General features: G+C 51.3%; 1 protein-coding gene across 1 annotated transcript; it reads right to left on the bottom strand.

Annotated features, from left to right (window-relative positions):
- Positions 1 to 617: 617 nt before the first annotated feature.
- Positions 618 to 23,773, bottom strand: DTX3L (deltex E3 ubiquitin ligase 3L). Its single transcript, XM_044274504.1, has 5 exons — positions 23,524 to 23,773; positions 20,815 to 21,098; positions 10,920 to 12,332; positions 9,535 to 9,752; positions 618 to 1,333 (listed from the first exon to the last, which is right to left on the bottom strand). The coding sequence occupies exons 1-5, from the start codon at positions 23,771 to 23,773 to the stop codon at positions 1,264 to 1,266; spliced, it is 2,235 nt and encodes a 744-aa protein (XP_044130439.1). The 3' UTR covers positions 618 to 1,263.
- Between the last annotated feature and the right edge of the window lie 95 nt (positions 23,774 to 23,868).

Raw genomic sequence — 23,868 nt, 5'->3', positions numbered from 1 at the left:
GTGACTGCACCAGCAGAATAGTGAGTGCAGCTCTGGAGTATAATACAGGATGTAGCTCAGGATCAGTACAGGATAAGTGATGTATGTACACAGTGACTGCACCAGCAGAATAGTGAGTGCAGCTCTGGAGTATAATACAGGATGTAACTCAGGATCAGTACAGGATAAGTAATGTATGTACACAGTGACTGCACCAGCAGAATAGTGAGTGCAGCTCTGGAGTATAATACAGGGTGTAACTCAGGATCAGTATAGGATAAGTAATGTATGTACACAGTGACTGCACCAGCAGAATAGTGAGTCCAGCTCTGGAGTAACACGGATTATATTACGTCTATGTGATGTATCCTATTATGGCCATCTTCATAAACTGCAGTTGAAATTTATGAGAATTGAAAAAAAAGGTGGTGTCCACTGTATGTGTTTTTTTTGGGCTAAGATGGGGTCTCATGAAAACCACATGTCTGCAAACACACTTGTGCTTATTATCTGGGTGGCAGTTTTCCCTATTGGCGGTCTTGGATCAGCATGCGGTTGTCGTGCTGCTGCAGTGACACGGTTTATGACATACAGCTCATGCAGTAAGCACAGTATAGACTACGTACAAGAAGAAGGAGCAGAGTCCGGGGGGCTGGCGCCACTTTATTTGTTCTCAGGACATCTAAGCCAATCACAGAATTCAGAGAGACCCCATAAAGATCTGAGTCCCTTATATAATGTATAGTGAATCACCCAGAGAGACCCCATATAGATCCAAGTCCCTTATATAATGTATAGTGAATCACCCAGAGAGACCCCATATAGATCCGAGTCCCCTATATAATGTATAGTGAATCACCCAGAGAGACCCCATATAGATCCGAGTCCCCTATATAATGTATAGTGAATCACCCAGAGAGACCCCATATAGATCCGAGTCCCCTATATAATGTATAGTGAATCACCCAGAGAGACCCCATATAGATCCGAGTCCCCTATATAATGTATAGTGAATCACCCAGAGAGACCCCATATAGATCCGAGTCCCCTATATAATGTATAGTGAATCACCCAGAGAGACCCCATATAGATCCGAGTCCCCTATATAATGTATAGTGAATCACCCAGAGAGACCCCATATAGATCCGATTCCTCTATATAATGTATAGTGAATCACCCAGAGAGACCCCATAAAGATCCGAGTCCCCTATATAATGTATAGTGAATCACCCAGAGAGACCCCATATAGATCCGATTCCCCTATATAAAGTACAATAAATCCTTTCACTCGACTCCTTTGGCTTTCAGCTCATCGCGGACGCGCTTCAGATACTCAGGATCCGGGTATCCAAACCTGCGAGAACAAAATACAAGGAGCTCGTAAATGTATAAAACTGGAAATTGGAGACGTAAGGAAAAAAGTAGCGTCCAATGGAACGCTGCAAAAACGAGGACAGAAATTGTGCGCCCCACTATGACCAACAACGCGGACCCCCCAGGAAACAGCAGATGTTCTGTGTATGGATAATCGTATAGGGGGGTCCAGGGTCCGGCCCCATATTGGCCATTTTATGGCGCTGCTCCTTGTTCACACAAGGCGTTTTTCCAGGAATGCAGGTAATCATGTTCTCTGGCTCAAGACAGACCCCCTTTAGTTGGATAGTGGTGAACCCAGAGTGAAGCTCCGCAAATCTGTGCTGGATCGTTAAAGGCTTTTCTGCAAGATGTCAGAAATCGCACAATAGTGAGAGGATCCGGCACAGTAAAACCTCTCTGTTATATTATACTCACAGAAGTAAGAAGGTTATTCAGCGTATCAATATGATAGTATTCTTTCCGCACAGCCCGACCCGGGTTTCACATGAAGCTTCGTCAGGGGCGAGAATCTACCATGCCTCGGGTGGGCGGCTATTTAACCCCCTTCCCCCCACATGGCACACCCGATGATTGCATAACACTCCAAAGACATACTGATAGGGACCTTAGATTGTGAGCCCCATTGGGGACAGTTGGATGATAATGTCTGTAAAGCGCTGCGGAATTAGTAGCGCTATATAAGTGTGTATAATAATAAATAAATAAATTACTAATCTAATTGCTCCAGGGGTTTCTCCAAAGTGCTCATTTCCCAAATAAAATACATAAAGAATAAATAAATAGGATGCAAATAAAATATACTCCATCAAACATTAAACTTTCACTCAAAAAAAAAACAAAAAAAAAAAAAACATCCTTTTTTTAAAAATATATATATATTTTTTTTCTCTTTCTCCTTTTCCTTCTCTTTCTTCTCTTTCCTTCTTCCCTTTTTCTAGATCAACCAATGACTGACTACAAAAGTGCTTCATTCATGAATTCACTGGTCCAGGTGAGTGGCCTCCCCTTCTGGACAATTCCTTATTCCACTACTCCGGCGCAATGTCAGTACCATAAATATACCTGAACCAGGCACGGCTTGAGATCAAATTCTATATTCACCCCTTTAGGTTGCAGGGTGCCGAATCTGTATATCCATTCGATCTCTCTTCTATTTATTCGCATAACTGGGTCACCACCCCGCCAATGGGGTTTCACTAATTCTACTCCCATGAACTTCAAACCTCTAGGGTTCTTCTCATGGTGCTCCTTAAAATGCATAGAGACACTATGGGTGGTTAGAGCTTATTTGATGTTACGGATCTGTTCCTGTATTCTAACTTCCAGTTTTCTGAGGGTTCTTCCCACGTACTGGAGGCCACAAGGGCACTCCAGTATGTATATCGCCCCTTCATTTTTACAGGACAGGCCCCCTTTCACTTTTTGGGGACAGTCGAAATCACGCTATGTACTAAGCGTGTATTCAGATTAGGGGCCTTCTTATATATTATTTCTGGCCTCCTTGGTATCTCTTTCCCCAAAATGGGGTCATTCTTCAATATTGCCCAGTTTCTTTTAATTGCATTTTTCAAAAACCCTGTATTGACCTTATATTTCGTCATGAACATGAAGCGGAAATCCCTTTCCTCCTCATATCCTTTTTCCACAGTCGCCCTCTGTTGTGTAGACCTCCACATTTTTACGGCACTCTTCCAACTCCTCCTCCTCATATCCTTTTTCCACAAACCTTCCTTTAATCACTTTACTCTGTTTCCTATAGTCTTCTACTTTTGTACAGTTACGTGCTATTCTTTTAAACTGCCCTTTTGGGATGTTATCTAACCGTATATCCTGGTGGCAGCTAGTCTTATCAATATATGCATTCACGTCTGTTTCTTTAACGTAAGTTTTCGTGACCAACCTTCCATTTTCCAGAGAAATACACAGATCTAGAATATTAACCTCCACATTGCTTATATTGCTGGTAAAGTGCAATTTCCAGTTGTTCTCATTCAAATTTTGAATGAGTGCTTCCAGCCCACTTTTTTCTCCTACCCAGATTAAGAGGCAGTTGTCGATGAATCTCCTCCATACCCGCAATTCACCTCCATCAATTTTCCTTCCTAATATTGGGATAATGTTCTCCTCCTCCCATGCCCCCATAAAAATATTCGCGAAACTTGGTGCGAATTTCGCGCCCATCGCGGTTCCGGTGCATTGGACGTAAAAATTCCCGTCAAACCAAAAATAATTATGATCTAAACAATACTCCACACATCTCACGATAAAAGTACCCTGCGTGTCTGTCATTAGTGGAGCTATTGTGACACCTGGTTCTCTATGGCTTCTACTCCTAGGGCCTTCGGTATCACGGTGTATAATGAGGTCACAGCGACTGTCGCCAACCGTACCTCCTCTCCATATGTCTCAAGTTTTTTTATGAGATCTAATACGCTACCCGTATCCTTCAAATAAGAAGGAATACGTGTGACATACTTTTGTAGGTGGAAATCTATGTACTCTGTGATCCTACTAGTAAGGGAATTTATTCCCGAGACTATGGGCCTACCTGGGGGATGGAGGAGACACTTGTGTATTTTTGGTAGGTGATATATCACAGGGGTTACTGGATATTTCACCGTTAGATATTCAAATTCCTTCTTATTTAATATATCAACCCTAATACCGTCTCTTAATAATGTATCCAACGTGTTCTTATATTCTTTTGTGGGGTCACTTTTTAGCTTCCTATATGTAGTCTCATCTGCCAACAGTCTATACATTTCCGTCTCATATTTCTCCTTTTCCATCACGACTACCCCCCCCCCCCCCTTTATCTGCAGGTTTTATTACAGTCAAAGGGTTAGCCTCCAGATCTTGCAGGGCTTTTTTCTCCTTAAGAGAGAGATTGTTAGACTTCTTTTTACTCTCCATTTTATCCAGCTCATTCAGAAGTCCTCTCTTAAAGGCATCAATGCATTCATTGTTGGTATTTTTCGGAAAAAACTTAGATTTTTCCCGTAGCTGGGTGTGTATTATGTCCTTTTCCTTGGGTGCGTCTTTTTCAGACCCAACCAATGGTGCATTGACTGCATTTCTCAAGGGGGCACTCCGATTACATGCAATATTTCGCAATGTTCCGTTTTTTCACAAATCTGTGTATATCTAGGAACGTCTCAAATTTATTTAACTGTTTCGTGGGCGCAAATTTTAGACCCCTCCCTAGTATCTGTTTTTCTTCCTCTGATTATATGAACTCAGGTTGAAAATGCCTCTTATTGTCCCCTGATTTTCTTGGGGTTTGGACTTGTTTTTTCTCTTTCCATTTCCTCTCCTACCTCTATATGATTTCTTTTTTGTGGGGTCATCATATTCCTTTCTATCTCTTGTTTCCCCGCCATATTCCTTTGTACTCCCTTTGTTGCCTGGTCTGGAAAATTGTGACTATTGGATATAGTTTTTCTTTCTTGTGCCTCAATTTGTGGGGGTTTATCCCTAACTTCATAGTTCTGTGGTTTATCTCTCTCCTCCCTATGATATCCACCACGTCGGGGGTATTGGTCAGAGTGGTAGTTGTAATATCTACCATCTCCTCCCTCTCCCCTATAATTTCCATTTCCTCTATAGTTCCCATAGTTTGGGGGTCTCCTCCCTGGTGGTTGGTAATATCCCTCCTGCCTGTTCCCATTCCACCAATTATTCGGCTTTCCCTGTCTTCTGGCATTCTCATTCTGGTAGTAGTAGTCATTGGTGTATCCTCTGTATCCATTTCCTCTATCATTTCCTCCTTGCTGGTAAATGTCTTTGGGGTTGTTCTTATTTCTCCCATAGGGTTCAAACGTGCAGTTTTTCCTCTGTGCGATTGCCCTGATTTGGCAAACCTAAGTCCGCAGTTCCCACCTGCATTACACTACAATCTATACTTTTAGTTTTCCATTTATACTCTCTGTTGTTTTCATAATCCTCACAAACTTTCACAAACTTCTTCTGTTTTTTTATCCGAATCTCACTTTCATTTTTCACTACCATCTGTTTACATTTGATGCTCAAATCCTCATATTCCTTTTTATTTCCAATTTTAAATGGCTGAATTTTGTGTTGTAAGGGTGACGATGGACATCTTCGATTTTAGAGCGAACTTTAAGTTTGATGTTGATTTTTTATCGGTGAAATGTGTTGAGCTGGAAAAAGAGCTGAGCAGGGAGGTGAGAACCATATGGGATGTTGCATCATTAGAACGCTATCTGGCTGAATGCAGAACCCCAGATGGCCTAAGATGGCAGCCACCCCTGTGCTCTGAGGAGGAGGGGGATTTACTGGAATGGGAACAGTTAATGAACGAATGTGGCCTGAAGGTCGTGCGATTCATTATTAACATGCGCAAAAACAAATTGAAAACAGATTAATAGGACCATAGAAGAATTACAACACAAAATTCAGCCATTTAAAATTGGAAATAAAAAGGAATATGAGGATTTGAGCATCAAATGTAAACAGATGGTAGTGAAAAATGAAAGTGAGATTCGGATAAAAAAACAGAAGAAGTTTGTGAAAGTTTGTGAGGATTATGAAAACAACAGAGAGTATAAATGGAAAACTAAAAGTATAGATTGTAGTGTAATGCAGGTGGGAACTGCGGACTTAGGTTTGCCAAATCAGGGCAATCGCACAGAGGAAAAACTGCACGTTTGAACCCTATGGGAGAAATAAGAACAACCCCAAAGACATTTACCAGCAAGGAGGAAATGATAGAGGAAATGGATACAGAGGATACACCAATGACTACTACTACCAGAATGAGAATGCCAGAAGACCGGGAAAGCCGAATAATTGGTGGAATGGGAACAGGCAGGAGGGATATTACCAACCACCAGGGAGGAGACCCCCAAACTATGGGAACTATAGAGGAAATGGAAATTATAGGGGAGAGGGAGGAGATGGTAGATATTACAACTACCACTCTGACCAATACCCCCGACGTGGTGGATATCATAGGGAGGAGAGAGATAAACCACAGAACTATGAAGTTAGGGATAAACCCCCACGAATTGAGGCACAAGAAAGAAAAACTATATCCAATAGTCACAATTTTCCAGACCAGGCAACAAAGGGAGTACAAAGGAATATGGCGGGGAAACAAGAGATAGAAAGGAATATGATGACCCCACAAAAAAGAAATCATATAGAGGTAGGAGAGGAAATGGAAAGAGAAAAAACAAGTCCAAACCCCAAGAAAATCAGGGGACAATAAGAGGCATTTTCAACCTGAGTTCATATAATCAGAGGAAGAAAAACAGATACTAGGGAGGGGTCTAAAATTGGCGCCCACGAAACAGTTAAATAAATTTGAGACGTTCCTAGATATACACAGATTTGTGAAAAAACGGAACATTGCGAAATATTGCATGAGTAATCAGAGTGCCCCCTTGAGAAATGCAGTCAATGCACCATTGGTTGGGTCTGAAAAAGACGCACCCAAGGAAAAGGACATAATACACACCCAGCTACGGGAAAAATCTAAGTTTTTTCCGAAAAATACCAACAATGAATGCATTGATGCCTTTAAGAGAGGACTTCTGAATGAGCTGGATAAAATGGAGAGTAAAAAGAAGTCTAACAATCTCTCTCTTAAGGAGAAAAAAGCCCTGCAAGATCTGGAGGCTAACCCTTTGACTGTAATAAAACCTGCAGATAAAGGGGGGGGGGGGGGGGTAGTCGTGATGGAAAAGGAGAAATATGAGACGGAAATGTATAGACTGTTGGCAGATGAGACTACATATAGGAAGCTAAAAAGTGACCCCACAAAAGAATATAAGAACACGTTGGATACATTATTAAGAGACGGTATTAGGGTTGATATATTAAATAAGAAGGAATTTGAATATCTAACGGTGAAATATCCAGTAACCCCTGTGATATATCACCTACCAAAAATACACAAGTGTCTCCTCCATCCCCCAGGTAGGCCCATAGTCTCGGGAATAAATTCCCTTACTAGTAGGATCACAGAGTACATAGATTTCCACCTACAAAAGTATGTCACACGTATTCCTTCTTATTTGAAGGATACGGGTAGCGTATTAGATCTCATAAAAAAACTTGAGACATATGGAGAGGAGGTACGGTTGGCGACAGTCGCTGTGACCTCATTATACACCGTGATACCGAAGGCCCTAGGAGTAAAAGCCATAGAGAACCAGGTGTCACAATAGCTCCACTAATGACAGACACGCAGGGTACTTTTATCGTGAGATGTGTGGAGTATTGTTTAGATCATAATTTTTTTTGGTTTGACGGGAATTTTTACGTCCAATGCACCGGAACCACGAAATTCGCACCAAGTTTCGCGAATATTTTTATGGGGGCATGGGAGGAGGAGAACATTATCCCAATATTAGGAAGGAAAATTGATGGAGGTGAATTGCGGGTATGGAGGAGATTCATCGACGACTGCCTCCTAATCTGGGTAGGAGAAAAAAGTGGGCTGGAAGCACTTTACCAGCAATATAAGCAACGTGGAGGTTAATTTTCTAGATCTGTGTATTTCTCTGGAAAATGGAAGGTTGGTCACGGAAACTTACTTTAAAGAAACAGACGTGAATGCTTGATAAGACTAGCTGCCACCAGGATATACGGTCAGATAACATCCCAAAAGGGCAGTTTAAAAGAATAGCACGTAACTGTACAAAAGTAGAAGACTATAGGAAACAGAGTAAAGTGATTAAAGGAAGGTTTGTGGAAAAAGGAGATGAGGAGGAGGAGTTGGAAGAGTGCCGTAAAAATGTGGAGGTCTACACAACAGAGGGCGACTGTGGAAAAAGGATATGAGGAGGAGGAGTTGGAAGAGTGCTGTAAAAATGTGGAGAAGCTGTAATAATGGACTCCCCCCAACTTCCAGAGGAGGACGCAGCGCGTCACATAGAGCTGTAATCTGGAGCCTGACCCTAAAGTAAACCACAATTATGGCACATTAGACCACGAGGCGTGCACATGTGGAGCGCTACTACTGTGCCAGATGTGGGGTTTTGACACAGTTTTATAAAAGCTTGCTCTCAAATCCATGAATGTTCCTCTGTATAAATGGTGAACACAGGACTAGTGATGAGCGAACTTCTGTTTTCAACTTCGGCGTAAAAGGTTTGGGTTATCTAAGAACTTTGTGGTAGCGGAATCCATAACGGAATTCTTAAAAAAGCCGAACCTTGTACGCCAAACTTGAAGACAGAAATTCACTCATCACTACAGGGGACATATCCATGACATACTCCCTCCCTCCGGAACCCTCTGTCCCTCCAGCTAAAACCCCTGACCCATCCTCCCTCTGGACCCCTCTGCTCCCCGTCCTCCCTTCTAATGAATCCCTCTGCCCCCCGATCCTCCCTCTGGACCCCCCATCCTATGGATCCCTCTGATCCTCCAGCCCCACCTGTTCTCCCTCCCCCAAGACCCCTCTGCTCCTCTTTCTGGACCCCTCTCTCCGGACCACTATGCCCCTCCCTCTCTCTGGACCCCTCTCCCCTCCCTCCAGACCATTATGCCCCTCCCTCTGGACCCCTCTGCCCCTCCCTCCCTTTGGACCACTCTGCCCCTCTCTCCCTTTGGACCCCTCCCTCCGGACCCCTCTGCCCCTCCCTCCCTTTGGACCACTCTGCCCCTCCCTCCCTTTGGACCACTCTGCTCCTCCCTCCCTTTGGACCCCTCCCTCCGGATCCTCTGCTTCTCCCTCCGAATCCCTCTGCCCCTCCCTCCGGACCCCTCTGCCCCTCCCTCCAGACCCCTCTGCCCCTCCCTCCAGACCCCTCTGCCCCTCCCTCCAGACCCCTCTGTCCCCTCCCTCCAGATCCCTCTGCCCCTCCGCCCCTCCCTCCAGACCCCTCTGCCCCTCCCTCCAGACCCCTCTGTCCCCTCCCTCCAGACCCCTCTGTCCCCTCCCTCCAGACCCCTCTGTCCCCTCCCTCCAGACCCCTCTGTCCCCTCCCTCCAGACCCCTCTGTCCCCTCCCTCCAGATCCCTCTGCCCCTCCGCCCCTCCCTCCAGACCCCTCTGTCCCCTCCCTCCAGACCCCTCTGTCCCCTCCCTCCAGACCCCTCTGTCCCCTCCCTCCAGACCCCTCTGTCCCCTCCCTCCAGATCCCTCTGCCCCTCCGCCCCGATCCCTCTGCCCTCTCCTCATAAAATCAGACCCCTGTCTTTCGCTTACTCGGCTGAGCCCCCGGTTTTTCTGGTTTTATGGTGGATATCATTCCAGGTCACGCAGTCTGTGGCGCTTGTGGTGCGGGAGTCTCCCACGGTGAAGATCAGCTTCTGATTGAAGGCTTTCTTCAGCAGATCCAGAACCTCCTTGCCCTCCGCGTTATTTGGTAAGTACGCACTGCGTTGAGTGCCATCGAACCTCTTCCCAGGGTTAGGGTGGTCGTTCTGAAAAAAGGAGATGATAAAATAACAAGTCACGACCTGCGGAGTAACAATGACCACAAATATGACAACGAGGCTCCAGGACCTTCGGCCATGTTCAGACCATGTGTGATTTTCATAATATAAAACCCTATTCACTTCTATTGAACATTACTGCTGATGTTCAAGGCAGAATCAACACTGAAAATCTGCATGAAATCCACCATGTCTGAACAAGGCTCTAAAGGACCCGGACGATGAGGTGGATTTTTCCTTGCTGACCCCATGTTGTTAGGATATACCATCAATGACTGATCAGTGAGGATCTAATAACCCCACAACATCGAGCTGGGGATTCTCATCACAGCATCTGGTCAGTGTGTGTCAGCGAGGAGCCCAGGGGCCCCAACCAGTGAGCAGACATTGCTGGTGTACCCCATCAGTATACAGGCTAGTGTACCCCATCAGTATACAGGCTGGTGTACCCCATCAGTCTACAGGCTAGTGTACCCCATCAGTCTACAGGCTAGTGTACCCCATCAGTATACAGGCTAGTGTACCCCATCAGTATACAGGCTAGTGTACCCCATCAGTATACAGGCTAGTGTACCCCATCAGTATACAGGCTAGTGTACCCCATCAGTATACAGGCTAGTGTACCCCATCAGTATACAGGCTGGTGTACCCCATCAGTATACAGGCTGGTGTACCCCATCAGTATACAGGCTGGTGTACCCCATCAGTATACAGGCTAGTGTACCCCATCAGTATACAGGCTAGTGTACCCCATCAGTATACAGGCTAGTGTACCCCATCAGTATACAGGCTAGTGTACCCCATCAGTATACAGGCTGGTGTACCCCATCAGTATACAGGCTGGTGTACCCCATCAGTATACAGGCTGGTGTACCCCATCAGTATACAGGCTGGTGTACCCCATCAGTATACAGGCTAGTGTACCCCATCAGTATACAGGCTAGTGTACCCCATCAGTATACAGGCTAGTGTACCCCATCAGTATACAGGCTAGTGTACCCCATCAGTATACAGGCTAGTGTACCCCATCAGTATACAGGCTAGTGTACCCCATCAGTATACAGGCTAGTGTACCCCATCAGTATACAGGCTAGTGTACCCCATCAGTATACAGCGCTCCCCAGACTTCTTTAGCTACGTATCCCCTACACTCACCTGCTGAATACCGCCTGGGATGTTATAGTGAATTGTGATGCTTCCACATCCAGGATATCCGGGGAGACTCTCGGATGAGGTTGTATCTGTCATAGTCCCCGCAGGCTGGTTCCCTATGACAACACCATATGGGACAGAGCACACCGGGCAGACTGGCTTCACCCATTGCTGGAGACAATCAGCGCAGAATTCATGTTTACATTTCTTCAGAACTTTCTTGTTCTTCATCTGGTCCAGGCAGATTGGGCACTTCTCCTCCTCCTCCTCCTCCGCACTCGTCTTTCTGTCAGGAGGATTAGTAGTGTCCATGGCCTCCTCAGTGTCGCCTCCAGAGGCAGCAGTTTGTATATGGAAGATCTCCCGGAGCTTCTCTTCAGCAAAGTCCAGAAGGATTGGAGGAGCGATCAGGGTGATCGAGCCCTTCTCATGCTCCAGAATAACGTCTACTCCTCCCTTCCTCAGCCTCGAGCTGAACTGGGCGAGCGCTTCTTCTCCAATTCCCAGAGTCCCATTGATGGTTTTTCTCTGAAGGTTCATGATGGTGCTCTGCAGGAGGCTGGTGAAGCTGTGACAGGCATGTGCACCCAGATCCGGGGCTCCGCTCATGGCTGTGAATGTGACACTCACATTCCTGTCTTTACCTTCTTCGTCCATCCGCACACGGTACTTCTGCTGGAGCTCCTCAATCTCTCTGGACTTTAATTTCTTCAAGATGTCCATGTGCCTGACGTCTACTAACACCTCGCTCTTTGTGTCTTTGGACGAGATGGTTATGACTCTACGGGGCGGTCTGCTCTTTTCCGTCTGTAAAGCCTGAACCGCCAAGACTAATTCCCGTTCAGGTCCTTGGAGAATTATGCGACCTCCGTCCACTATGATCAAGGTCTTGTGATGTTCCTTCATGTACTGTTTGGTGTCTTCTAGTGAAGCTTTCATGGCAGATATTGGTGCTTCCTTCTGACTCCAGTCCTTGGCTACAGCCTGCACCTTATTGATAAAGATTTGCTTTGCTTTTACCACTGAGGCATTTGGCCCAAGAGGCTTCAGTTTGATGTATGTGGCGTCCTTGGACCTTCTCACTTCTGTCACCTTCACGTTAAACCGATTCTCTATCATTGCCACCTCCTCTCGGTAAATTTCAGCAAAGTATTCATATAAAGCTGTTTGAAGATTCAAGCACTCGTCTCCATCTTCTTCTCCGTCCACCTCATCATGGACTGAAGGTGTTACAGCACCCCCAAGCTTCATCTGGAGGAAGTTATACAACTTTCCTATCATCTTGTAGCTTCCACGGACCTCAACGCTGGATTCAGACGGCATCATCTTCAGGGATGGAAATGTTTGTGTGATTTCCTGCAAGATCCCCTTAGGGAACACGTCTGTGTTTAGTATTGTAGAAGTCTCCAAAAATATCTGGAAAGTAAGAAAAAAGCAACTGTGAGATGAAGCTGAAGAAGAGCACACCCTCCTGTGCACCGTTGGCTGGGGAACGTGCGGCCTGACCCTCCTGTGCCCATCTGCTGGGGATTGCCCAACCCTCCTGTGTCCTGTCTGCTGGGGAACACGTGGCACAACCCTCCTGTGTCCTGTCTGCTGGGGATCATGTGACACAACCCTCCTGTGTCCTGTCTGCTGGGGAACACGTGGCACAACCCTCCTGTGTCCTGTCTGCTGGGGATCATGTGACACAACCCTCCTGTGTCCTGTCTGCTGGGGAACACGTGACACAACCCTCCTGTGTCCTGTCTGCTGGGGAACACGTGACACAACCCTCCTGTGTCCTGTCTGCTGGGGAACACGTGGCACAACCCTCCTGTGTCCCGTTTGCTGGGGATCACGTGGTTCCACCCTCCTGTGTCCCGTTTGCTGGGGATCACATGGTTCAACCCTCCTGTGCCCATCTGCTGGGGATCGCCCAACCCTCCTATGCCCATCTGCTGGGGTTCGCCCAACCCTCCTATGCCCATCTGCTGGGGATCGCCCAACCCTCCTGTGCCCATCTGGATCGCCCAACCCTCCTATGCCCATCTGCTGGGGTTCGCCCAACCCTCCTGTGCCCATCTGCTGGGTATCGCCCAACCCTCCTGTGCCCCGTCTGCTGGGGATCTTGTAGCCTGACTCTTATGACAGGAAAGAGCTATTCTTCTGATTAAATTCACAGCTAATTTACCTCAAAAGGCTGACTGCGACCTGACGGCACAGTGTGAAGAGACACTAACAGTAAGAGTTTTTTAGGCCGGTGGACATGGGCTCAACACATGATGGGACTACAGAGTTGCGCAGGAAGAGGGTGGAAAGTAAGAGATCTTCAGCCAAGTATGCGTGTCACGGCCAAAGTCACAGTGTAGACCTAGCTCATCGGTATTAAGACCTCACAAAAATGCCTCCGACCCAGAGCAGTCACCGCCCCACCCCAGAGCAGACACCGCCCCTGCCCCCAGAGCAGGCACCGCCCCTGCCCCCAGAGCAGGCACCGCCCCTGCCCCCAGAGCAGGCACCGCCCCTGCCCCCAGAGCAGGCACCGCCCCTGCCCCCAGAGCAGGCACAACGCCCACCCTCACAGCAGGCACAGAACCCCCCAAACACACACACAGAGCAGACGCCACCCCTGCCCCCAGAGCAGACACCAACCCCGCCACCAGAGCAGGCACCGCCCCACCCCAGAGCAGACACCACCCCCACCTCCAAGCAGGCACAGAACCCCCCACCCCAGTATGCACAGGACACCCCCCTACACACACAGAGCTGACACCGCCCACCCCAGAGCAGGCACAGAAACCCCCAACACACAGAGCAGACACCACCCCCACCCCAGAGAAGGCACCACCCGCGCAGCAGAGTAGGCACCGCCCCACCCCAGAGAAGGCACAGAACCCACCCCATACACACAGAGCAGACATCAGCCCCACCCCAGAGTAGGCACCTGTAGTGCCCTAGAGCAGGGAGTAGTTTGACATTTGCCTATATCTCCTATGCAAAATAAAAACTTCTTACTTTATTTCTCTTGAAAGGGTTAACTTATACTGTTTAATACTGTGTACCTGCATTTTATATGTTGCAATATATATCCTGTTCATTAGCACTGTATTTACATGGCTGTGTGGAAAGGGTTAATGAATACTGAGAGACTGTTAGGACTTTGATTGAGAATCTGGTAATTTTCCACAGCTGCCATAGAGTCTAAAGAAGACCATGTTTTGGGGGGGGGGGGGGGGGGGGGGAATCCCCAGACTTGTTTATCACCAAAAGCTGACAGCCTGACCTTTTAACCCCTTCAGGACCCTGCCATATTTCACCTTAAGGACCCGGCCATTTTTTTGCAAATCTGACATGTGTCAGTTTATGTGGTGATACAGTAACTTTAAAACGCTTTTATTAATTCAGGCGATTCTGAGATTGTTTTCTCGTCACATACTTCATGACAGTGCTAAATTAGAGTCAAAATATTTCATTTTTATTTATTAAAAAAATATTTACCAAAAATGTGGACGAATTCACAAATTTCAATTTCTCTGCTTTTAAAACCGATAGTGATGCCTCCTAAAATAGTTCTTACTTTACATTCCCCAAACATCTACTTCATGTTTGGATCATTTTGTAAATGACATTTTAATTTTGGGGACGTTAGAAGTTTAGAAGCAAATCTTTTCAGAAAATTTCCAAAACCCACTTTTTAAAGGACCAGTTCAGGTTTGAAGTCACTTTGTGAGGCCTACATAATAAAAACCACCCAAAACTGGGCCCAATTTAGAAACTACACTTCTCAAGGTATTTAAAACTGATTTTACAAACTTTCTTAACCCTTTAGGCGTTCCACAAGAATTAATGGAAAATGGAGATGACATTTCAGAATTTAACTTTTTTGGCAGATTGGCCATTTTAATCCATTTTTTCCGCTAACAAAGCAAGGGTTAACAGCCAAACAAAACTCAATATTTATAGTAGTTTTTCAGAAACACCCCACATGTGGTGGTAAACGATACGGGCACACGGCAGGGCGCACAGGGAAAGGAACGCCATATGGATTTTGGAGGGCAGATTTCACTGGGATAGTTTTAAGTTTCCATGTCCCGTTTGAATCCCCCCTGATGCACCCCTAGAGAAGAAACTCCCAAAAAGTGACCCCATTTTGGAAACTACAGGATAAGGTGGCAGTTTTGTTGGTACTATTTTAGGGTACATAGGATTTTTGGTTGCTCGATATTACACTTTTTGTGAGGCAAGGTAACAAAAGCTGTTTTGGCACCGTTTTTATTTTTTGCTATTTACAACGTTCATCTGACAGGTTAGATCATGTGATATTTTCATAGAGCAGGTTGTTATGGACGCGACAATACAAACATTACTACGTTTTTTGGTTGTTTGTTTCAGTTTTACATAATAAAGCATTTTTTTTTTAAATCATTTTTTAGTGTCTCCATATTCTGAAATCCTTATGTCTTATGTAGGGGCTCATTTTTTTGGGTATGAGGTGACGTTTTGATTGGCACTGTGGGGTGCGTATGACTTTTTGTGATGTAAGGTGACAAAAAAAATAGCATTTTTTTTTACACACTTTTTTTTATTTTTGAGTGTTCACCTGAGGGGTTAGGTCATGTGATTTTTTTATACAGCAGGTTCTTACGGACGCAGTGATACCTGATATGTATACATTTTTTATATAAGTTTCACACAAAAAAAATAATGTTTTAGTCTTCATAGTCTGAGAGCCAAAGCTTTTTATTTTTTGGGCGATTGTCTTAAGTAGGGTATCATTTTTGCGGGCTAAAGTGATGGTTAGATTGGCACAATTTTGGGGGCATATGACTTTTTGATCGCTTGCTATTACACTTTTTGTGATGTAAGGTCACCAAAAATGGCTTTTTTTACACAGTTTTTTTTTTTTTTACGGTGGTCACCTGAGGTAGTTAGGATAGTGAGATTTTTATAGAGCTGGTTTTTACGGACGTGGCAATACCTAATATGTATACTTTTCTTTTTTTCTCAAATTATTTTTTTTTTTACTTTATTTTCGAAAAAGGACGCTTTTTTTTTTTTACTTGAAACTTTAAATTTTTTGGTAAAACTTTATTTTTTTCACTTTATTTTTTGTCCCACTCTGGGACTTAAACTTCTGGGGGTCTGATCCCCTTTACAATGCATTATAATACTTCTGTATTGTGATGCATTGGATGTAAGTGTATTACCAGTGTAATACAGGGGCTGGATCTCACAGGCTCTCACTGATGGCATCGGGCTGCCTTCCCTGCCATTGGGTCCCAGTCACAGATGGCCACCCTGGACCTGGCAGGATACCGCTGACCGCGGCAGTGCAAAAGTTAATGTGCCGGCATCTGTGTTTTCACCGATGCCGGCGCATACAGCAGGGGTCCAGCTATCAGTGACTGCCGGACCCTGGCCGCTGATTGGGTGGGCACAGCATGCACGGCGCAGAGCCTTAAGGGGTAAAAGAAGAGCATGTTTTGGTGGAAAAAATGTTGTTTACCACCAAAACAAGACAGACTGACCTTGTGACTGTCTGGTTTAGCTCTGTTGTTATGTCTAGAAAACCTGCTGTGTCATTACCATTGAGTATCACTGAAGCTCTAATGTAAGTCTATGCCAGACGGAAAGTGTAACATTGTATCTGTTTGTGCTGAGCTTCTCCACCCCCCCCCCCCCCCCCACTAGAAGGTTCTAGTCTAGCTAAAACTGTATATAAGGAGAGCAGTCAGAGCGCCTAGTGTGCTGCAGATAGGGACCAGTGCTTGGAGGGGAGACTTTGCCCGACTACTGAGTGACCAGAAGAAGACACTGAGATGGGGACGCTGAGCCACAAACCATTGGTCACCTGCCCTGTGACCAAGGAGCCACCCAGACTACTGAGCTACAGACCGTGGGACCTTGGACCAGGGTACCAGCCTTCTGAAGAGAGAGAGGGACAGCTAGCTCAGCCCTTTACTCAGCACAGAACCTTCTTCTGCCCGGGAGGAGACTGGAGAAGTCAGCCCTGTGCCTCGCCTCAGGGAGGAGACTGGAGAAGTCAGCCCTGTGCCTCGCCTCAGGGAGGAGACTGGAGAAGTCAGCCCTGTGCCTCGCCTCAGGGAGGAGACTGGAGAAGTCAGCCCTGTGCCTCGCCTCAGGGAGGAGACTGGAGAAGTCAGCCCTGTGCCTCGTCTCAGGGAGGAGACTGGAGAAGCCAGCCCTGTGCCTCGTCTCAGGGAGGAGACTGGAGAAGCCAGCCCCTATGCCTCGTCTCAGGGAGGAGACTGGAGAAGCCAGCCCCTATGCCTCGTCTCAGGGAGGAGACTGGAGAAGCCAGCCCCTATGCCTCGTCTCAGGGAGGAGACTGGAGAAGTCAGCCCTGTGCCTCGCCTCAGGGAGGAGACTGGAGAAGTCAGCCCTGTGCCTCGCCTCAGGGAGGAGACTGGAGAAGTCAGCCCAGTGCCTCGCCTCAGGGAGGAGACTGGAGAAGTCAGCCCTATGCCTCGCCTCAGGGAGGAGACTGGAGAAACCGCCCCCTATGCCTCGTCTCAGGGAGGAGACTGGAGAAGTCAGCCCTGACTGGAGAAGCCGGCCCCTATGCCTCGCCTCAGGGAGGAGACTGGAGAAGTCAGCCCTGTGCCTCGCCTCAGGGAGGAGACTGGAGAAGTCAGCCCTGTGCCTCGCCTCAGGGAGGAGACTGGAGAAGCCAGCCCTGTGCCTCGTCTCAGGGAGGAGACTGGAGAAGCCAGCCCCTATGCCTCGTCTCAGGGAGGAGACTGGAGAAGCCAGCCCCTATGCCTCGTCTCAGGGAGGAGACTGGAGAAGTCAGCCCTGTGCCTCGCCTCAGGGAGGAGACTGGAGAAGTCAGCCCTGTGCCTCGCCTCAGGGAGGAGACTGGAGAAGTCAGCCCTGTGCCTCGCCTCAGGGAGGAGACTGGAGAAACCGCCCCCTATGCCTCGTCTCAGGGAGGAGACTGGAGAAGTCAGCCCTGACTGGAGAAGCCGGCCCCTATGCCTCGCCTCAGGGAGGAGACTGGAGAAGCCGGCCCCTATGCCTCGCCTCAGGGAGGAGACTGGAGAAGTCAGCCCCTATGCCTCGCCTCAGGGAGGAGACTGGAGAAGTCAGCCCTGTGCCTCGCCTCAGGGAGGAGACTGGAGAAGTCAGCCCTGTGCCTCGCCTCAGGGAGGAGACTGGAGAAGTCAGCCCTGTGCCTCGCCTCAGGGAGGAGACTGGAGAAGTCAGCCCTGTGCCTCGCCTCAGGGAGGAGACTGGAGAAACCGCCCCCTATGCCTCGTCTCAGGGAGGAGACTGGAGAAGTCAGCCCTGACTGGAGAAGCCGGCCCCTATGCCTCGCCTCAGGGAGGAGACTGGAGAAGTCAGCCCTGTGCCTCACCTCAGGGAGGAGACTGGAAAAGTCAGCCCTGACTGGAGAAGCCGGCCCCTGTGCCTCGCCTCAGGGAGGAGACTGGAGAAGTCAGCCCTGTGCCTCGCCTCAGGGAGGAGACTGGAGAAGTCAGCCCTGTGCCTCGCCTCAGGGAGGAGACTGGAGAAGTCAGCCCTGTGCCTCGCCTCAGGGAGGAGACTGGAGAAGTCAGCCCTGTGCCTCGCCTCAGGGAGGAGACTGGAGAAGTCAGCCCTGTGCCTCGCCTCAGGGAGGAGACTGGAGAAGTCAGCCCTGTGCCTCGCCTCAGGGAGGAGACTGGAGAAGTCAGCCCTGTGCCTCGCCTCAGGGAGGAGACTGGAGAAGTCAGCCCTGTGCCTCGCCTCAGGGAGGAGACTGGAGAAGTCAGCCCTGTGCCTCGCCTCAGGGAGGAGACTGGAGAAGTCAGCCCTGTGCCTCGCCTCAGGGAGGAGACTGGAAAAGTCAGCCCTGACTGGAGAAGCCGGCCCCTATGCCTCGCCTCAGGGAGGAGACTGGAGAAGTCAGCCCTGTGCCTCGCCTCAGGGAGGAGACTGGAGAAGTCAGCCCTGTGCCTCGCCTCAGGGAGGAGACTGGAGAAGTCAGCCCTGTGCCTCGCCTCAGGGAGGAGACTGGAGAAGTCAGCCCTGTGCCTCGCCTCAGGGAGGAGACTGGAGAAGTCAGCCCTGTGCCTCGCCTCAGGGAGGAGACTGGAGAAGTCAGCCCTATGCCTCGTCTCAGGGAGGAGACTGGTGAAGTCAGCCCTGACTGGAGAAGCCGGCCCCTATGCCTCGCCTCAGGGAGGAGACTGGAGAAGTCAGCCCTGTGCCTCACCTCAGGGAGGAGACTGGAAAAGTGAGCCTTGTGCCTCGTCTCAGGGAGGAGACTGGAAAAGTGAGCCTTGTGCCTCGTCTCAGGGAGGAGACTGGAAAAGTGAGCCTTGTGCCTCGTCTCAGGGAGGAGACTGGAGAAGCCGGCCCCTATGCCTCGTCTCAGGGAGGAGACTGGAGAAACCAGCCCTATGCCTCGTCTCAGGGAGGAGACTGGAGAAACCAGCCCTATGCCTCGTCTCAGGGAGGAGACTGGAGAAACCAGCCCTATGCCTCGTCTCAGGGAGGAGACTGGAGAAACCAGCCCTATGCCTCGTCTCAGGGAGGAGACTGGAGAAACCAGCCCTATGCCTCGTCTCAGGGAGGAGACTGGAGAAACCAGCCCTATGCCTCACCTCAGGGAGGAGACTGGAGAAACCAGCCCTATGCCTCAACTCAGGGAGGAGACTGGAGAAACCAGCCCTATGCCTCACCTCAGGGAGGAGACTGGAGAAACCAGCCCTATGCCTCACCTCAGGGAGGAGACTGGAGAAGCCAGCCCTATGCCTCACCTCAGGGAGGAGACTGGAGAAGCCAGCCCTGTGCCTCACCTCAGGGAGGAGACTGGAGAAGCCGGCCCCTATGCCTCACCTCAGGGAGGAGACTGGAGAAACCAGCCATATGCCTCACATCAGGGAGGAGACTGGAGAAGTCAGCCCTGTGCCTCACCTCAGGGAGGAGACTGGAGAAGTCAGCCCTGTGCCTCACCTCAGGGAGGAGACTGGAGAAGTCAGCCCTGTGCCTCACCTCAGGGAGGAGACTGGAGAAGTCAGCCCTGTGCCTCACCTCAGGGAGGAGACTGGAGAAGCCGGCCCCTATGCCTCACCTCAGGGAGGAGACTGGAGAAGCCGGCCCTATGCCTCTCCTCAGGGAGGAGACTGGAGAAGCCGGCCCTATGCCTCTCCTCAGGGTGAAGACTGGAGAAGCCGGCCCCTATGCCTCACCTCAGGGTGAAGACTGGAGAAGCCGGCCCCTATGCCTCACCTCAGGGAGGAGACTGGAGAAACCAGCCCTGTGCCTCGTCTCAGGGAGGAGACTGGAGAAGTCACCCCAATGCCTCGTCTCAGGGAGGAGACTGGAGAAGTTAGCCCTGTGCCTCGTCTGTATTGTTTTGCACATGAATCCCTCCAGTAGAGAAGCCCCCTGGTTACTGCAGACCCTGACTCTCTGGACTGATTTCCCATTGGGTGCACCACCCCTTACCATCTTTTCCGGAGAGCAGCAACACATAGTGATGCCTCAACGGTGTCCGGGGGACCCAGCGTAGTGTTGGGGCCACCACAAACCTGGCCACTGCACACTGCCCCACGCCAGAGCAGGCACAGAACTCCCCCCCACACATAGAGCTGACACCGCCCCCAGATTATGCACAGAATTCCACCCCACACACACAGAGATAACACCGCCCCTGCAGAGCAGCAGAGTTACAGAGGGGTTCGCCCGATGCTGCCACACATCGGGCGTCTGCCATGTCGTCTGCCATGTTTATGAGCCTTGCATCACTGTCTAATATTTTTGGTACAAAATATTGGCGTACACGTGCAAAAGATGTATGTTGCTGAACCACATAGTGAAGCCAATATGGCTGCTGCGGACGGAGAATTACAATTATATTCGGCTGCAGTTGCCAGGAACCCTGACAAGGTGGCGCTCTAGTTCTCACCTCTGGGAAGGGAGGGCCCCGAACCTCTGCACTGGCAGCGCTGCTGACGTCATCATCTGTCTTGTGGTCAGTCGTGTGTGAGCTGGATCCGTCATCACCCTCTGGAAGCTCCGGACGGCCCGGGTCCCTGTAATTATTTCCTGCCCTGTCTTCTTTGTAGAGGTCTGCACTCCGCGGGGTCCAGGGGGGCTGGTGTCTGTGGTGGGGTCCGTCCTCCCAGATTGTCACCTGCACAGGGATGGATTCTATCACATGGCCCGTCCTCCTGAGCACCCTGCCCTGAGCTGAAGAGAGAGAAGATATATGACTCCGAGACTGCAGCTCATACAATACACAGACCGGCCCCCAAAATACAGCTGCCCCCCCCCCACCTGACTACAGATGGTACTCTGAGGGAGGGTATGTAGGGCCTCTCCTTGGGGGGTGTACATGGGGCTGCAACTCGGAGGGTGTACATGGGGCTGCACCTCGTTGGGTGTACAGGGCTGCGCTCCTTGGGGGGAGTACACGGGGATGCTCCTTGGGGGCAGCTCCTCGGCGAGTGTGCACGAGGGGCCGCTCCTCGGCGAGTGTGCACGAGGGGCCGCTCCTCGGCGAGTGTGCACGAGGGGCCGCTCCTCGGCGAGTGTGCACGAGGGGCCGCTCCTCGGCGAGTGTGCACGAGGGGCGGCGGGTGTACAGGGGGCCTGCTCCTCCGGGGGTGCACAGGGGGCCTGCTCCTCCGGGGGTGCACAGGGGGCCTGCTCCTCTGGGGGTGCACAGGGGGCCTGCTCCTCCGGGGGTGCACAGGGGGCCTGCTCCTCCGGGGGTGCACAGGGGGCCTGCTCCTCCGGGGGTGCACAGGGGGCCTGCTCCTCCGGGGGTGCACAGGGGGCCTGCTCCTCCGGGGGTGCACAGGGGGCCTGCTCCTCCGGGGGTGCACAGGGGGCCGCTCCTCCGGGGGTGCACAGGGGGCCTGCTCCTCCGGGGGTGCACAGGGGGCCTGGTCCTCCGGGGTGCACAGGGGGCCTGGTCCTCCGGGGGTGCACAGGGGGCCGCTCCTCTGGGGGTGCACAGGGGGCCGCTCCTCTCGGGGTGTACAGGGGGCCGCTCCTCTAGGGGTGTACAGGGGGCCGCTCCTCTGGGGGTGTACAGGGAGGTGTACAGGGGGCCGCTCCTCTAGGGGTGTACAGGGGGCCGCTCCTCTGGGGGTGTACAGGGGGCCGCTCCTCTGGGGGTGTACAGGGGGCCGCTCCTCTGGGGGTGTACAGGGGGCCGCTCCTCTGGGGGTGTACAGGGGGCCGCTCCTCTGGGGGTGTACAGGGAGGTGTACAGGGGGACGCTCCTCTGGGGGTGCACAGGGGGCCGCTCCTCTGGGGTGCACAGGGGGCCGCTCCTCTGGGGGTGTACAGGGGGCCGCTCCTCTAGGGGTGTACAGGGAGGTGTACAGGGGGACGCTCCTCTGGGGGTGCACAGGGGGCCGCTCCTCTGGGGGTGTACAGGGGGCCGCTCCTCTGGGGGTGTACAGGGGGCCGCTCCTCTGGGGGTGTACAGGGGGCCGCTCCTCTGGGGTTGTACAGGGGGCCGCTCCTCTGGGGTTGTACAGGGGGCCGCTCCTCTGGGGGTGTACAGGGGGCCGCTCCTCTGGGGTGCACAGGGGGCCGCTCCTCTGGGGGTGTACAGGGGGCCGCTCCTCTGGGGGTGTACAGGGGGCCGCTCCTCTAGGGGTGTACAGGGAGGTGTACAGGGGGCCGCTCCTCTGGGGGTGTACAGGGGGCCGCTCCTCTGGGGTGCACAGGGGGCCGCTCCTCTGGGGGTGTACAGGGGGCCGCTCCTCTGGGTGTGTACAGGGGGCCGCTCCTCTAGGGGTGTACAGGGAGGTGTACAGGGGGCCGCTCCTCTGGGGGTGTACATGGGGCCGCTCCTCTGGGGGTGTACAGGGGGCCGCTCCTCTGGGGGTGTACAGGGGGCCGCTCCTCTGGGGGTGTACAGGGGGCCGCTCCTCTGGGGGTGTACAGGGGGCCGCTCCTCTGGGGGTGTACAGGGGGCCGCTCCTCTGGGGTGCACAGGGGGCCGCTCCTCTGGGGTGCACAGGGGGCCGCTCCTCTGGGGGTGTACAGGGGGCCTGCTCCTCCGGGGGTGCACAGGGGGCCTGCTCCTCCGGGGGTGCACAGGGGGCCTGCTCCTCTGGGGGTGTACAGGGGGCCGCTCCTCTAGGGGTGTACAGGGAGGTGTACAGGGGGCCGCTCCTCTGGGGGTGTACAGGGGGCCGCTCCTCTGGGGTGCACAGGGGGCCGCTCCTCTGGGGGTGTACAGGGGGCCGCTCCTCTGGGGGTGTACAGGGGGCCGCTCCTCTAGGGGTGTACAGGGCGGTGTACAGGGGGCCGCTCCTCTGGGGGTGTACATGGGGCCGCTCCTCTGGGGGTGTACAGGGGGCCGCTCCTCTGGGGGTGTACAGGGGGCCGCTCCTCTGGGGGTGTACAGGGGGCCGCTCCTCTGGGGGTGTACAGGGGGCCGCTCCTCTGGGGGTGTACAGGGGGCCGCTCCTCTGGGGGTGCACAGGGGGCCGCTCCTCCGGGGGTGCACAGGGGGCCGCTCCTCTGGGGTGCACAGGGGGCCGCTCCTCTGGGGGTGCACAGGGGGCCGCTCCTCTGGGGGTGCACAGGGGGCCGCTCCTCTGGGGGTGCACAGGGGGCCGCTCCTCTGGGGGTGTACAGGGGGCGCACTCACCCTCCGGGTCCTGGAAGCACACCTTGTAGGTACAGGGATCGATCTCCGTCACCTCGCAGGTTTCTTCTCCTCCTGATTTGTTCTTGGAAGAGAAATATTTCTTCATCTTCAAAATGAATTTTAGCTGCTTCTGGGGCAACAGCACAAGGACGGGGAACCCAGGGCCCTGCGCCTCCATACTGTAGGTAGGTCTCCCCGGGCCCTGCGCCTCCATACTGTCGGTAGGTCTCCCCGGGCCCTGCGCCTCCATACTGTAGGTAGGTGTCCCCGGGCTCCGGTATCCGGGCGGCTCCTCTCCGGGTTACTTTCACTTTCGCTTCAGATTCTGAGAACTGGGCGGAGCCA

The sequence above is a fragment of the Bufo gargarizans genome, unplaced genomic scaffold (assembly GCF_014858855.1).
Source record: "Bufo gargarizans isolate SCDJY-AF-19 unplaced genomic scaffold, ASM1485885v1 original_scaffold_1790_pilon, whole genome shotgun sequence".
NCBI lineage: Eukaryota > Metazoa > Chordata > Amphibia > Anura > Bufonidae > Bufo > Bufo gargarizans.
Note: the sequence above shows the minus strand (reverse complement) of the source record. Positions and strands in the feature narration are given on the sequence as shown.

Bases quoted from the DNA above. Each gene is read 5' to 3' on its own strand.
- DTX3L (XM_044274504.1), bottom strand. From the start codon at position 23,773: ATGGAGGCGCAGGGCCCGGGGAGACCTACCGACAGTATGGAGGCGCAG. The intron at 21,099-23,523 runs GTGAGTGCGCCC...CTCTCTCTTCAG, and splicing joins GTGCTTCCAGGACCCGGAGG to CTCAGGGCAGGGTGCTCAGG. The intron at 1,334-9,534 runs GTAAGCGAAAGA...TTGTTCTCGCAG, and splicing joins AAAACCGGGGGCTCAGCCGA to GTTTGGATACCCGGATCCTG.